The sequence below is a fragment of the Cupressus sempervirens genome, chromosome 3 (assembly GCF_028749045.1).
Source record: "Cupressus sempervirens isolate cs-2001-9-10 chromosome 3, ASM2874904v1, whole genome shotgun sequence".
Lineage (NCBI taxonomy): Eukaryota > Viridiplantae > Streptophyta > Pinopsida > Cupressales > Cupressaceae > Cupressus > Cupressus sempervirens.
This window is the reverse complement of record NC_143120.1, coordinates 412750629-412764453: the sequence shown is the minus strand read 5'-3', so window position 1 is coordinate 412764453 and position 13825 is coordinate 412750629. Positions and strand designations below refer to the sequence as shown.

The following is a 13825-nucleotide window of genomic DNA, read 5'->3' as shown; positions in this document are numbered from 1 at the left end:
CTCCAGTTAGATAAATTCATGTCCCCCCCTACTCGAAACCAAGATTCCACCTCTTAGTCTTCTGACAGTGATGCCAAACCCATGAGAAAGAAGAGATTACCTCAGTCTGCCCCCGTCCCTCTCAACCCTTCCCATTTCTATGAAACCCTAGAGGCTACCTCAGATAGAAGTGGGGGGAAGACATCACTTCCCCTAAGAAAGAACTCAACAAAGACACTAGGAAGAAAGGGAAGCACAACCATAGTAAGGCTTGACTAGAATGGCAAGAACATTGCATGACATACCTAGCTAATAATCAAACTAGTATTTGCCAGTGATTTGAAACGTTGGTGGAGTTTTCTACCAAAGTCATGCACTCTATAGCCACAACCTTATACTTCCTGCAAGCTAAAAAGGAGAAGAAGAATCTAGGAAAAGCTACTAAAACCACCCAATCCATCTATGGTTTTAAGGTAGAGGACTCGCTAAAGACAATCCTAGACAAACCATTTAAGGGGGAGGGGGAGAATGTGGCCAGGGATTCTATTGAGGAAAAGAAAGAGGACAAGCAAGGGAAAGAAGAGGGAAATCAGCCCTAGTTTTGGTGTTTTTTATGTGTAGTTTCTCATGAGTAGTGCTCTGAACTTGATACCCCATGGGGTTTTAGCTTTTAACATTATGTTGATTAAGATAAGCATTTTGTATAGGAGTTGCTAGTACATTTTAAGTTCTTTTATGGATATTAGTCTAAGGTATGATAGTACCATTAATAATGTTGTGCACTGATGTAGAGGGTTTATGGGATTCAATAAAACTCTCTATAGCACTACCAAGATCATCCAATGATCTAAATATAGTTTCCAATCCGTTAGACCTCCTAGGCCTAACCCCAAGGCTTGCCTCCTAGGTATAGCCTTACTTCCCTTGAAATCCCACAAACCTTGATATTGGATCATCACCATAGATGCCATGAATTTTCACTCCAATAAGTCCTCTTCATGTTCTTTAATGATCTATGCTTTCCATACAACTTTCTTGAGTCTTGCCAAAATTTCAAACAAGCTCTTTTATGCCTCTAGATAGACCCATACATAGACAGATGTAACTTTCGAAAAAGATCTAAAATTATCAATCCCACCGTTGATAATGAGAAACATTTGGTTTTCACCAACATAATAAAATTTCAGAAAGATCCAACCATTTAAAGAGTTTCTAGACTTCCACGACAGATTTTAAGTTTATGCTTCAAATGCTTCACCAGTCAGCATATATTTATAAACACCATACACCATTGGAAAGAGGACTCAAATAACTTTCCATAAAATATACCTATTGGTGTCTTTCTTTACACAAAAAATCTAAACCAAATAGATTTTCCCTCTCCGCAAGCTCATCCAACCACGGGGATCAGCCTAGGGCATCACCATAACTTTGCTTGAAAGCTCTGTAGAAACAAAATGAAGAATATAATACAATGTAAAAACTCCATTACCACTTCCCACCAGATATCAAGAAATTTCAATCATGGGAAGTGGCAATAGAGTCCTCTTTTTTGCAAGGCAATGCTGAAAATCAAGATTCTAAACTAGATGATAGTAATTTGCTATAACTTTTCAACCAGATTGATTCAAAGCATGAGACCAAGTGAAAATGAAAGGTAATTCAGAGAACTAATTAAATATTACAACAAGAAATAAAAAAACCTCAGTACACTATCTATACAATGCATCAAAACTCATAAAAACCTCAGAAAACAAGTTGTGACAGCACTTGTTTTGTACTTTCAATGATGGATTTATTCATTAATGCCAACCAACCAATGAAAAAATTATTCCTTGACTTATACAAGCCTTAGCACGTGTGTCTATGGTAACCAAATCCTCTTATCCTTTTAAAAATGCTAAGTATCCTTGCAAAATACTAAGTTGTTGACATCCTAGGAAATGCGGATCAGCACATTAGCATGTTTCTCACATTTTTAATACTAATGACTCTTAACCTAAACTAGATAAACCATCAATGAACTTGAGGTGGAATATATCAACCCCTTACACAAGCCAAAATAAGGTCCTAAGAGCATTTTTTACATAGTAGCTCAATTAGGCCTATTACAAACAAAATGGACTATGACAAGTCCTTTATTACAAACAAATAAACTTATGAGATTAACTAACTCATCTCAACGCAACTAAGCATAATTAAAATTAGAACTCAATTCAAACTCACTAATTAGACTTAACTATCCATTTATAGTGAGGTGTTCTGGACCATATACTCCCCTTAGATGAAAAACTAAAGTTCCTTGAGTTACTAGGTCAGCCAAGCGGTTGCCATGCTTCAAAATATCAACTTCAGTCATCCATACGGCCTCTTATTCAAGTTGGCCTGTACACTTGACAAGATACTCCTTGTATACTCCTTTCCTTTTCTTCTTGAGAACCTTGGAATCAAGAATGCATTCCAATGTGACAGGCTGAGGTGTGGGTAAGTCTTTGACCCAAGAGTGTCTTCATCTATTATACCCTTGAAAGGGTAAAGGTCTCCAACATCAAATATGGGAGAGATGCCCAAATTCGGAGGTAACTCCACCTCATAAGCATTGTTTCCATACTTGTGCAATATCTTGAGAGGTCCAATCTTTTTCATCAACAACTTGTGTGGGGTGCCTTTAGGAAGCCTTACCTTCCTAAGATATGCTAGGACTAAGTTACCCACCTTAAATTGAAGGTCTCTCTTCCCTTGATCAGCCCTTTCTTTGTACTTTTCACTTTGCTGTTGTAAATGTCTCCTTACTTTGTCATGAAGTGACTTGATATGGTCAGCAAACACTTCTCCTTGAGCACTTGTTTTGTCTTGCAAAGAAAGGTCTCTAAGCTAAAGAATGCCTCTAGGATGAGCACCATAAACTATTTCAAAAGGGCTTTTACCTGTACTTCTATTGCATGAATCATTATATGCATACTCCGCTTGCCCAAGAATAAGATCCCATGACTACCCATGCTGTTTGGTTAAGCATCTAAGAAGATTTCCCAAACTTCTGTTAACTACCTCTGTTTGGCCATCAGTTTGAGGATGATAGGCTGAAGAGAATGATAAGTTAGTTCCCAAATTCTTCCAAAGTGTCCTCCAAAAATGACCAACAAACTTTCTATCTTGATCACTAACAATGCTGATTGGTAACCCATGAAGTCTAACCAATTCCTTGAAGAATATACCTGCAACAAGGGAAGCATCATTTGTGTTCTTACAAGGGATAAAATGAGACATTTTACTGAACCTATCCACCACTACATAGACACTATCATAGCCTCTTGGGGTCTTAGGCAATCCCAATACAAAATCCATACTCACACATTCCCAAGGTCATTGTGGAATGGGTAGTGGCTGGTATAGTCCTTCATTACTTCTTGTTCCCTTAGCTCTTTTACATATGCTACATTACTCAACAAACTTTCTGAATTCAGCTTGTACCTTTGGCCAATAATAATATCGGGTCACTCTTTCTAATGTCTTATCAAGCCCAAAATGACCTCCCAAACTACCTTGATGTTTCTTCCTAATGATGTTCTCCCTCATAGAACTCCAAGGTATGCAAAGCAATGGTCCTTTGAATAATAAACCTTCCTACAACATATAATCAACATGATCAACTTTGAATGCCTACAAATATTGCTGACAAGTATTATAGATTTCTTTGAAATCTTTGTCTTCTTGGTAGAGTCCCTTGATATCTTCCATGCCTACACTTTGTAATCTAATTTCTTGGAGTGCCAAAACTCTCCTACTTAATGCATCTGCCACCTTATTTTTGACCCCTTTCTTATGTTTTATGGTAAAGGTATAGGCTTGCAAGTATTCAACCCACTTAAGGTGTCTTTGATTCAACTTATCCTGTCCATTCAAGAAACTAAGTGCATGGTTATCTGTGAACACAACAAACTCTTTTGGAAGAAATTAATGCCTCAATTTTTTGAGAGCTTGTACCATAGCATATAGTTCCAAATCATATGTGGAATACTTTTGTTTGGCATCATTCAAAATTTTAGAAAAAAAATCAATTGGATGGCCTTCTTGACTCAAAACTGCCCTAATAGCCCTTGGGCTAGCATCACACTCAATAGTAAACAACTGATTAAAATTAGGTAGCCTAAGTGTAGGTAACTCTGCTATTTTAGTTTTCAGTAACTCAAACCCCTTATTAGCCTCTTCTGTCCACTTGAACTTGCATTTCATTCCCCCCTTTATAGTATTAAGAATAGGTGCACACACATGGCTGAAATTTCTCACAAACTTCCTATAGGATGAAGCCATTCCATGAAAACTTCTAACATCTCCTATGCTTTGGGGATTTGGCCAATTCAAGATTGCATCAACTTTACTAGGGTCCATCTTTAAGTAACCTTGAGAAATAACAAAACCAAGGTAAACTAGTTCAGTTTTACAAAACTCACACTTTACAAGATTGATTTTCAACTTGGCCTCCTTCAACTTCTTCAACACTAGCTCTACATGCTTGAGATGATCTTCTTTGGACTTGCTAAATATTAAAATATCATCAAGATATACAATTACAAACTTACCAATGAACTCAACTAGAACTTCATTCATGATCCTTTGGAAGGTACTAGGTGCATTTGTGAGCCCAAAGGACATCACCAACCATTTGTAGAGCCCTACATTTTTCCTAAATGCTATCTTCCACTCATCCCCAGGTTTTATTCTAATATGATGGTACCCTGATTTCAAATCTAGTTTGCAATAACAAGCTCCTCCCAAGTTGTCCAATAGATCCTCTATTCTAGGCATTGGGAAACAATATCTTATTGTAATCTTGTTAATGGCCCTTGAGTCTGTACACATTCGCCATTTCCCTCCTTTCTTAGGTACCAACACTATTGGAACAGCACAAGGACTTAAGCTTTTCCTTGTGAAGCCCTTATCCATCAGCTCTTGCACTTGTTTACCAATTTCTTCATTTTGACTAGGAGTCATTTTGTAAGCAGCTTTATTGGGCAGATTAGATCCAGGTATGAGATCAATTTGATGATTAATATCCCTCATAGGTGGTAATGAGTCTAGTTTATCATCCCCTATAACTTCTTCATATTGTTTTACCAACTCTTGTGCTTCTTGTGGAATGCCCTTCATGAAATTTGGTTTTGCCTCTTCTTTTGGTTTTAGGATAATTGCATATCCTTTCTCTCCTACATGTTTAAATATTTGTAGAAATTATTTCCCACTCAACATCATGACACTAGAACCCACTTGTTTCTCTTCATGCTCATCAGGTAAATGATCCATTTGATACTTCTTTCCATCTTTGATAATAATGTAGCTATTCTTCTCCCCATCATGTGTAGACTTCACATCATGCTGCCATGGTCGTCCCAAAAGCAGATGGCATGCATCCATAGGAAGGATGTCACATAAGACTCTATCCTTGTACTCTCCAATCTCAAATTCTACCCATTGTTGTTCATCTACCAACACATGTTGTCCATTATTTAACCAAGACACCTAATATGGAGTAAGGTGTGGTAATCTCTTGAGCTTTAATTTCTCCACCATTTCAACAGAGACAATATTTTATGTAGACCCTAAATCCACTATTACTTTGCAGATCTTCCCATGTGACTTACATGTTGTTCTAAAAAAACTCTTCCTTTGTGGTGGTTCTTTCCTTTGAGGCATTTTTAACAAGGTTCTTTTCACCATGAGATTCTCTCCATCCATTGTAGGTCCTGCCTTACCAATGGTTATCATGGGTGATATTGTATCTTCCTCTTGAACTAAATGGGTTCTTCTTTCTCCAACATGTGAACTTGAGGCTCTCTCTGGACATCTACTGATGGAGTGGCCCACTTGGTTACAATGATAGCATCTGCCTATAAATACTGGGGTATTTCTGCCTCCTTGTCCCCATCTACCTCTAAAATTACTCCTTCCCCTATATGTGCCTCTAAAGGATCCTCTTGATGAGTCTCCATGTCCTTCAAATGGACTATTCTCCTCTGTTTTTGTAGCATTGGGACCTCTTCCAAATGTGCCCCTTCCTCTGAAACTCCTACCTCCTCTTTGCTTTTGTCGCTGCTCATGTCTTCTCTTGAACTTTTCTTTTGCCCTTAAGGACAACTGAAAACATTTGTGTTCACTATCAGGAGTGAGAATGCTGATCTCATCTTGGATATTGGTTCTAAGACCATTCATGTACCTTGCCAACTTTTCCACTTCATTCTCATGCTTCTTGGCTCTCAAACTCAGTTTATGAAACTCTTCTGTGTAGGAGCTTACATCTAACTCCTTTGTTTCAAATTATGAAGTTGTACTTCATAGCCTTTTGGAAGGAATTGTGCCTTGAGTTTGATTTTCATCCTTTCCCAAGAAACTATCTTCTTCTTTCCCTCTTGCAATCTTTCTTCTTGCATCATGTTCCACCAAACTAATGCTCACCCCTTTAGCCTCGACTTGGCTACATTGAACCTCTTTTCTTCTACCACCTCTTTGTAATCAAAATGGTTGCTCAAAGCATCTATCCACTCCAATAGCTCTTCCCCATTTAAGTTACCACCATAGCTAGGTATACCGTCCATGTTATCCCTAGAAATTGATTTAAATGCATCCATCATTACTTTTTGATCAGGAGCAAGTACTTCTTTCTCTTCCTTAGCTTCCTCTTCCTCTTCATCTGTCTCATCACCCCACTCTGTTTTCACTTTCATTTTATCTTTCTTGGGACTTCATTTTTTCTCTTTATCTTTTTCTTGGGTCTTCATTTCCTCCAACATTTGTGTCACCAGTTGCCTTACAGCATCCTGGTTCATTGCCTTAGGAGGCATTGAACTACCTTCAGATTCTTCTATGTCTGACATACACCACTTCTAGCCAATATCTGGCTCTGATACCACTCTGATGCAGAGGGTTTATGGCATTCAATAAAACTCTCTATAGCACTACCAAGATCATCCAATTATCTAAATATAGTTTCCAATCTGTTAGACCTCCTAGGCCTAACCCCAAGGCTTGCCTCCTAGGTATAGCCTTACTTCCCTTGAAATCCCACAACCCTTGCTATTGGATCATCACCCTAGATGCCATGGATTTTCACTCCCATAAGTCCTCTTCATTTTCTTTAATGATCTATGCTTTCTGTACAACTTTCTTGAGTCTTGCTGAAATTTTAAACAAGCTCTTTTATGCCTCTAGATAGACCCCTACACAAATAGATGTAAATTTTGAAAAAGGACCAAAATTATCAATCTCACCATTGATAATGAGAAAAATTAGGGTTTCACCAACATAATAAAATTTCAGAAAGATCCAACGGTTGGGTAAAACGATAGGGGCTCCACACTGAGCTGCATTTTAAGAGTTTCTAGACTTCCAGGACAGATTTTAAGTTTATGCTTCAAATGCTTCACCAGTCAGCATATATTTATAAACCCCATACACCATTGGAAAGAGGAATCAAATAAATTTCCATAACATATACCTATTGGTGTCTTTGTTTACACAAAAACTCTAAACCAAACAGATTTTCCCTCTCCACAAGCTCATCCAACCATGGGGATCAGCCTAGGGCATCACCATAACTTTGCTTGAAAGCTCTGTAGAAAAGAAATTTAGAATATAATACAATATAAAACCTCCATTACCACTTCCCACCAGATATCAAGAATTTTCAATCATGGGAAGTGGCAATAGAGTCCTCTTTTTGCATGGCAATGCTGAAAATCAGGATTCTAGACTAGTTGATAGTAATTTGCTTATAACTTTTCAACTAGATCGATTCAAAGCATGAGACCAAGTGCAAATGAAAGGTGATTCAGAGAAATAATTAAATATTACAAGAATAAATTGAAAAACCTCAGTACACTATCCATACAATTCATCAAAACTCATAAAAAACTTAGAAAGCGAGTTGTGACAGCACTTGTTTTGTACTTTCAATGATGGATTTCTTCATTAATGCCAACCAACCAATGAACAAAGAATTATTTGACTTGTATAAGCCTTAGCACGTGTGTCTATGGTAACCAACTCCTCTTATCCTTTCAAAAATGATAAGTATCCTTGCCAAATACTAAGTTGTTGACAAACTAAGAAATGCGGATCAGCACATTAGCATGTCTGTCACATTTTTAATACTAATGACTCTTAACCTAAACTAGATAAACCATCAATGAACTTGAGGTGGAATATATCAACCCCTTACACAAGCCAAAATAAGGTCCTAAGAGCATTTTTTACATAGTAGCTCAATTAGGCCTATTACAAACAAAATGGACTATGACAAGTCCTTTATTACAAACAAATAAACTTATGAGATTAACTAACTCATCTCAACACAACTAAGCATAATTAAAATTAGAACTCAATTCAAACTCACTAATTAGACTTAACTATCTATTTATAGTGAGGGTGCTTTGCACCATTCACATATTTTGTTTTTTGAAGTTTAAAGATGGCATAGTATCGATATACAACTAGGAGGTTATCTCTGGCTGATTGTTCATCCAATTTATTGCTTGGGGTCAGCCCCCTGTTCTTTTTTGGCTGCTATCTAATACTTCAACAATGTAGGTCGAAAAGGGCTAAATACATTCAATACTTTTACCTAAATTAGGTTCATGTATATAAATAATATTTAGGTGAAGGTATCAAAGAAAAAATAATCTATTATTTGTATAATTGTGGACAAGATCAAATTATCTCAGTTACAAGACAAGTAGATAGAGAATGCCAAAAAAGTTATAGTAGAGAAAGTTTGCATGTTTCGTAGGATGTGTGACTTTAAGAGAAAATAATACTTTGATATTCATTTTCTTTATAAAATCATCTTGAAGGTCAACAACAAGAATATGTTATTTGAATTTTAGATAAGAGCAACCAAATTAGTATCTTTAGATAGAGTTAAGGATGTAGAGTTCATTTACTAGGATGTCAAACATGAAAAATAATTTCCACCTCAAACATTTTAGGATGTTTAGATTGTAGTAAGTGTAGTCTTTTAGAAATAATACTAGGTAAGAGTCCAAGATTGTCCTTGTGGGATCCAAATTAACTAGTTTGATAATAGCTTATTAACCACCCCAACAATATGGAAAAATGGACTTTATGTCCATTTCCAAGGTTCCAAGTGATCTTAATTTTGAACAAGTTACCTAAGAAAAGATTAGGATAGAAATAAAAGATGAAATGATTAGTGATAAGATAACAAAGTGAAGCAAATATTTGTAAAATTCCATTTCCACAAAAACTTTGACATTCGTTGAGGCAATAAATCTTCCTCAAGGCCCCTCAAATTTCTTAAAAGACCACCTATCCTTTCCTTGTATGACTCGCGAAGTTCAATCAATTTTTTTGAAATCGAAATCCACTTCAACACATCAACATTATTAGAAAAGGCTATTTCAAAATAGGGAGCCCATCGAATGAATTTGTGGTGGTGGCCCTAAAAAATGGGAGGATTCCATAAAGCAATTTTTTGCGAAGATCGCAATCTGCAATCTAAGAACAAAATGTCCTAATCAAGGAAAGAGATACTAAATGGTTACTAAAGGAATCCTCCAACTACTTCCAAACTTTGGTACTCGAAGAAGCATTCTCATACCATCTCGTAAAGAGGCCATCTGAATGCAATAATCCTAAAAGCCTTCTAAGAAGGCGGTATTCACAATTGGGGTTTAAAGCCCTGCAGGCGCATAGTGGGGTTCTTCTGAAGCCACTAGATGAAGAATTTCAAAGGGAAAACTTGACAACGAAATTAGATATAGATGCGATGGAGGTCTCCTTTGAGCCTAAAAAAATTGGGAAGGGGGAGATCAGGATGATCGGGTAGCTGAGGGATCACAAGGTTGGGGTTTTCGTGGAAGAATCTTATTAGCTCACGTAGCTAGCAGAAAATTATCTCAACTAGTGGAAAACCCCTTAGTTTATCCTTTCGAGCAACTTTCCCCATACAACCCTCGAATCTATGGCGTCAAACTTACCATCCTCATTACACAAGGTTGAAGGGTTCCAGAGATTCCACCTTTTGGATCCTGAGAAATCGCCCATCAAAGCAGACTGGAGATGAGGGTTTACCATCGAGAATTTGCTGAAACAATTGCTTGAAGATATTTGCTTTGCCAAATAAAGTGGTAAAATAAACGTTGCTAGTTTATAGTTGCTGGTTGCTAGTTGAGAATGATAAATAGACACTAATAATAGATTTTTATAGTTTATAAACACAACATGCTGGTTCTCACTACAAACGACAGTACTAAAAGACAGAAAGAGAGTTACTGTGCCTCCTCGTGACAACAAACAAACTTGAAGCTAAGCATGTTCATCCTGCTCCCCCTAACGCTGCAAGTTATTAATTTATTTATACATATATAGCAAGTGTAGTTGCGCGGAGGCGTAGATCTGATCAGGCAACTTTGAGCCACAAAACATCACCTTGGGAAGCGAAGTGACAAATAGAAGTGGCATGACCAGGCTTTACGTTCAGGATCTTGAATGAAGCGTGGTCCGGATTCCATGAACTGGTGTCCATGTGACAGATGGCCGCCGCCTCTACCGTCTTCCCTGCATCTTCGCCCCTCACCGTAACTCTCGCCACCCTCGCCCCTCGCAGCTCGTGGCACAGATACACCGCGTACGGATACTCTTCGCTGTGGCAGTAATACACTGGCGCCGCCTCCTCCTTCCCCTCGTCTTTCACTCGCATTATCGTATACTCCTGCTTCACAGATTTTGACCTCTTCGAAACTTTTGTTGAAAGAACGGATAAACGGTCGTTCCCCATCTTTGACGTGATGAAGTCGATCATCGACTCCAACGACGTTGCGCAGAATTTGGTTTCGCCCTTCCCAGCAGGTCTCTCGCAGGCTTGTAATGTCTCATTCATGGCCACAGCCGCGAGGGAATCGGGCGCTACGTTGAGTTCCTTCAACGCCAGGGAGAGCTTGTCGGAGGAGAAAGGGAGTTTGTCCGCGGCGATGCGTGGAATAAAATGCCTGGGAATGCTTGCGGCCTGCACGAAGGTGAGTGACACTTTGGTTCCGACCACCAAGTCCTTCTCCAGCAGAAACATGCACAGCGATGGGTTTCTCAGCATTTGCGCCGTAGCTGCAGCATAAACATTGAGCTGGATAGTGCAGTGTGGCAAAACCTCCTCAACGCCTTTTCCCTTTTCATTATTTGTCCCAACGTACTTCACTGCTACTTTCTCATATGAGATGAGTTCCTTCAGAGTTTGTGGAATGGGTGTCGTGGGCAGTTTCTCCTGCCAGTACGCCATGCTTGGACTAGTCGGAGATAAAACCTTTTCACCTTGCAAATGCGCCGCACTCATTGCTGCTACTGCCTGTCAATTCCAAACAACCGAAACTCATAATTAGCAAAGCTAGCAAAATAAATTATAGTTACAAACTACGTGAACTATCTTGATAATAATTTTAAAAAAGAAAAATAAAAATAAAACCTTACAAAGAAAAGAATGAAACTAGTTAAACTCCCCATCCTGTGAAAGGCGGTAATTTCAGTGTTTCAGAGATACCAAGTGAAAGAGGTTCTCCGTCATATAAATATACTGAGCTTACGACTAGGGAAGCCGCGCGCCATCGTAGACGTAGGCACAGCATGCATGTCAAATCTCATATTACTTATATCATCTTGTTTTTAGTGGGGGACACTGCTGATATTTTCTAGACATATTTCAAACGCGGATATCAGATGAGATCGTACGCACTACAATCATATCTCGGCAACGTTAAAAGTATCAGAGTCGTTAGCAAATCCACTTTGAAAAGCTCTACAATCGTATCAGCTGGCGGAGTGGGTCATAAGGCTAGAATTCACTTGTTAAAGTGAGAAGTAAAGCTATCAAAGTTAAATTTCAATATTCGAGTAAGACTAATGGCAAACTATCTGAATTTTCTTTTTATTAGTCTACATAATGAGACCCCGTGACTCTCTTGTGAAAGACAGCCGGTTGCAGTGCTCGGGAGATACAATTGAAGGATATGAGATCACCTCAACTTGCGAAAATAGACGATAGCAGGTCAGATCGTGAGCACTTTCGTTAGAAGCTTCAATGCACAAAATTTAAAACCTATCAAGGTCAGCTTTGTCGTTGTTGCAGGCCGATATCAGATAAAACAAAGCATAATTAGAATTTTGGAGTTTTATAATCGTATTGGCATTTGCTGGGGGCGCCACCATATCAATTATGTAATCGACTCATAAAAATTTGATCCGCTACAATGCAATTTGATGGGATTTATCCGCTACTATACCGTATCTAGATTTCCTATGAGATAATTGTTTGAACTTGGGAAAACCCAAGTAATGCTACAGTGAATGGTTGGTTTTGTCAGAATGGAAAGACTATATCTAAACAAGAGCTGTGCGAGCTAAAGTCCCTGCCTAAGATCGGACATGAGGAGAATGTGTGTGACCTGGATATTCTTTTGGATTTTTTTAAAGATGGAGATACCATCTAGCCTAATCATTTAAACTAAAGTTATAGAATTGGTATCTCAACTAAAAGCTACCCAAACAAAATAAGTCACCAAAATAAATTATAAAGTAAAAGGTCACTATTGTACATACTATATGTAGGAATGAGAAGGAACTTGTATGCATACAAACAATTTAATTTCATATGTGTGGGCTGGAAGATAATTTCATTGCGTACATGTAGGTTGGACCAATTTTGACTTTTAAAATGGTGTTGCAATGAGTTCGAGGGCTAGAAAGAGCAAAAGAGTAGATACCATGTATTATTTGGCATGTAGAATGCATTTTTCAAATGATCACATAGAAAAATGATAATAGATCAATATGAATATGTTCAAGGTTAACTGGATTTGAGTCTAATGTCATGCATTAGTACACTATTGTTTATAATGGGGTTACTCAAGATTTTCATTATATAATTAATTTGGTTTTGTGCTTAATGAAATAGATAGCAAAATAAGCACTCAAAGTTCCATTAATTTCAATTTCCCATGATTCCTTGGCCCTATCTCTTCTTAAATATCAAAATCATTGCTAGCCGTGCTAACCCAACTTGCATGTGAACATTAAGGAAAATTTTAGTTTTTTAACATGAAGGAGATATTTTAAAGTACTTCTAATATGGCCAAGAGGCACCTTTGCAAAATAATACAGAATTCTATATATCTAGGTTGTAATGACAATAGTATAAAATTGAATTTTTTAAAGAAAATTAGAATTATTTATTCAATTTTTAGAATGTAATAATATAGAAGTTATATGTTGACAAATTTTAGAAATTAGATAGCAATTTTAAAGAAATCTAAATAACTTGCAAGTGGAAAATGTATTCAAGAGTATGTATAATATGTATTAGTGCATTATAAAAATTAAATATCTATTTTAAACAAAATCAAAAGAAAATATTAATAGATAGAATGTTTAAGAGTTTTCAAAAATTCTTGTTTATAGAGAGTTTTACACTAACGAAGAACAAGAAAATAAGATGATGTGGAGTCCAACTATGGAAACATGAAAAAAAGTTGCTCCATATTAATAAGCATGAAAATCAATTTTACAACAATAATGAAAGAACTTGAAGTTGGTTCCTATTGTTGAAAACGTGGACAATGAACTTGGACACGTAGGAAATGTGTTCTCCTTATTAATTTCATCTAACTATAAACATTTCTATAAGAATGGAGGAGAATAAATTAGTTTAGTGCAACACACTTACTTTTTCTTGCTAAAGAAAATTGTTGTTCCTGATGCCTCCCACATCATATTTGTCTTTGTCAAAATGTGTAAAAACATTTTCTCCTCTAAATTTAATGACACCAATGTCATAAAACTTAGTTACCTC

The 13825-nt window shown here is 37.2% G+C and overlaps 1 protein-coding gene across 1 annotated transcript; it reads right to left on the bottom strand.

Annotated features, from left to right (window-relative positions):
* Positions 1–10172: 10172 nt before the first annotated feature.
* On the bottom strand, positions 10173–11519 carry LOC149566770 (BURP domain-containing protein 3-like). The gene is made up of 2 exons (XM_089820094.1): positions 11452–11519; positions 10173–11329 (listed from the first exon to the last, which is right to left on the bottom strand). Exons 1-2 carry the CDS (start codon positions 11482–11484, stop codon positions 10391–10393), a joined length of 972 nt encoding a protein of 323 aa, XP_089676220.1. The 5' UTR covers positions 11485–11519; the 3' UTR covers positions 10173–10390.
* Positions 11520–13825: the final 2306 nt, after the last annotated feature.

Bases quoted from the DNA above. Each gene is read 5' to 3' on its own strand.
- LOC149566770 (XM_089820094.1), bottom strand. From the start codon at position 11,484: ATGGGGAGTTTAACTAGTTTCATTCTTTTCTTT. The intron at 11,330-11,451 runs GTAAGGTTTTAT...TGGAATTGACAG, and splicing joins CTAGTTTCATTCTTTTCTTT to GCAGTAGCAGCAATGAGTGC.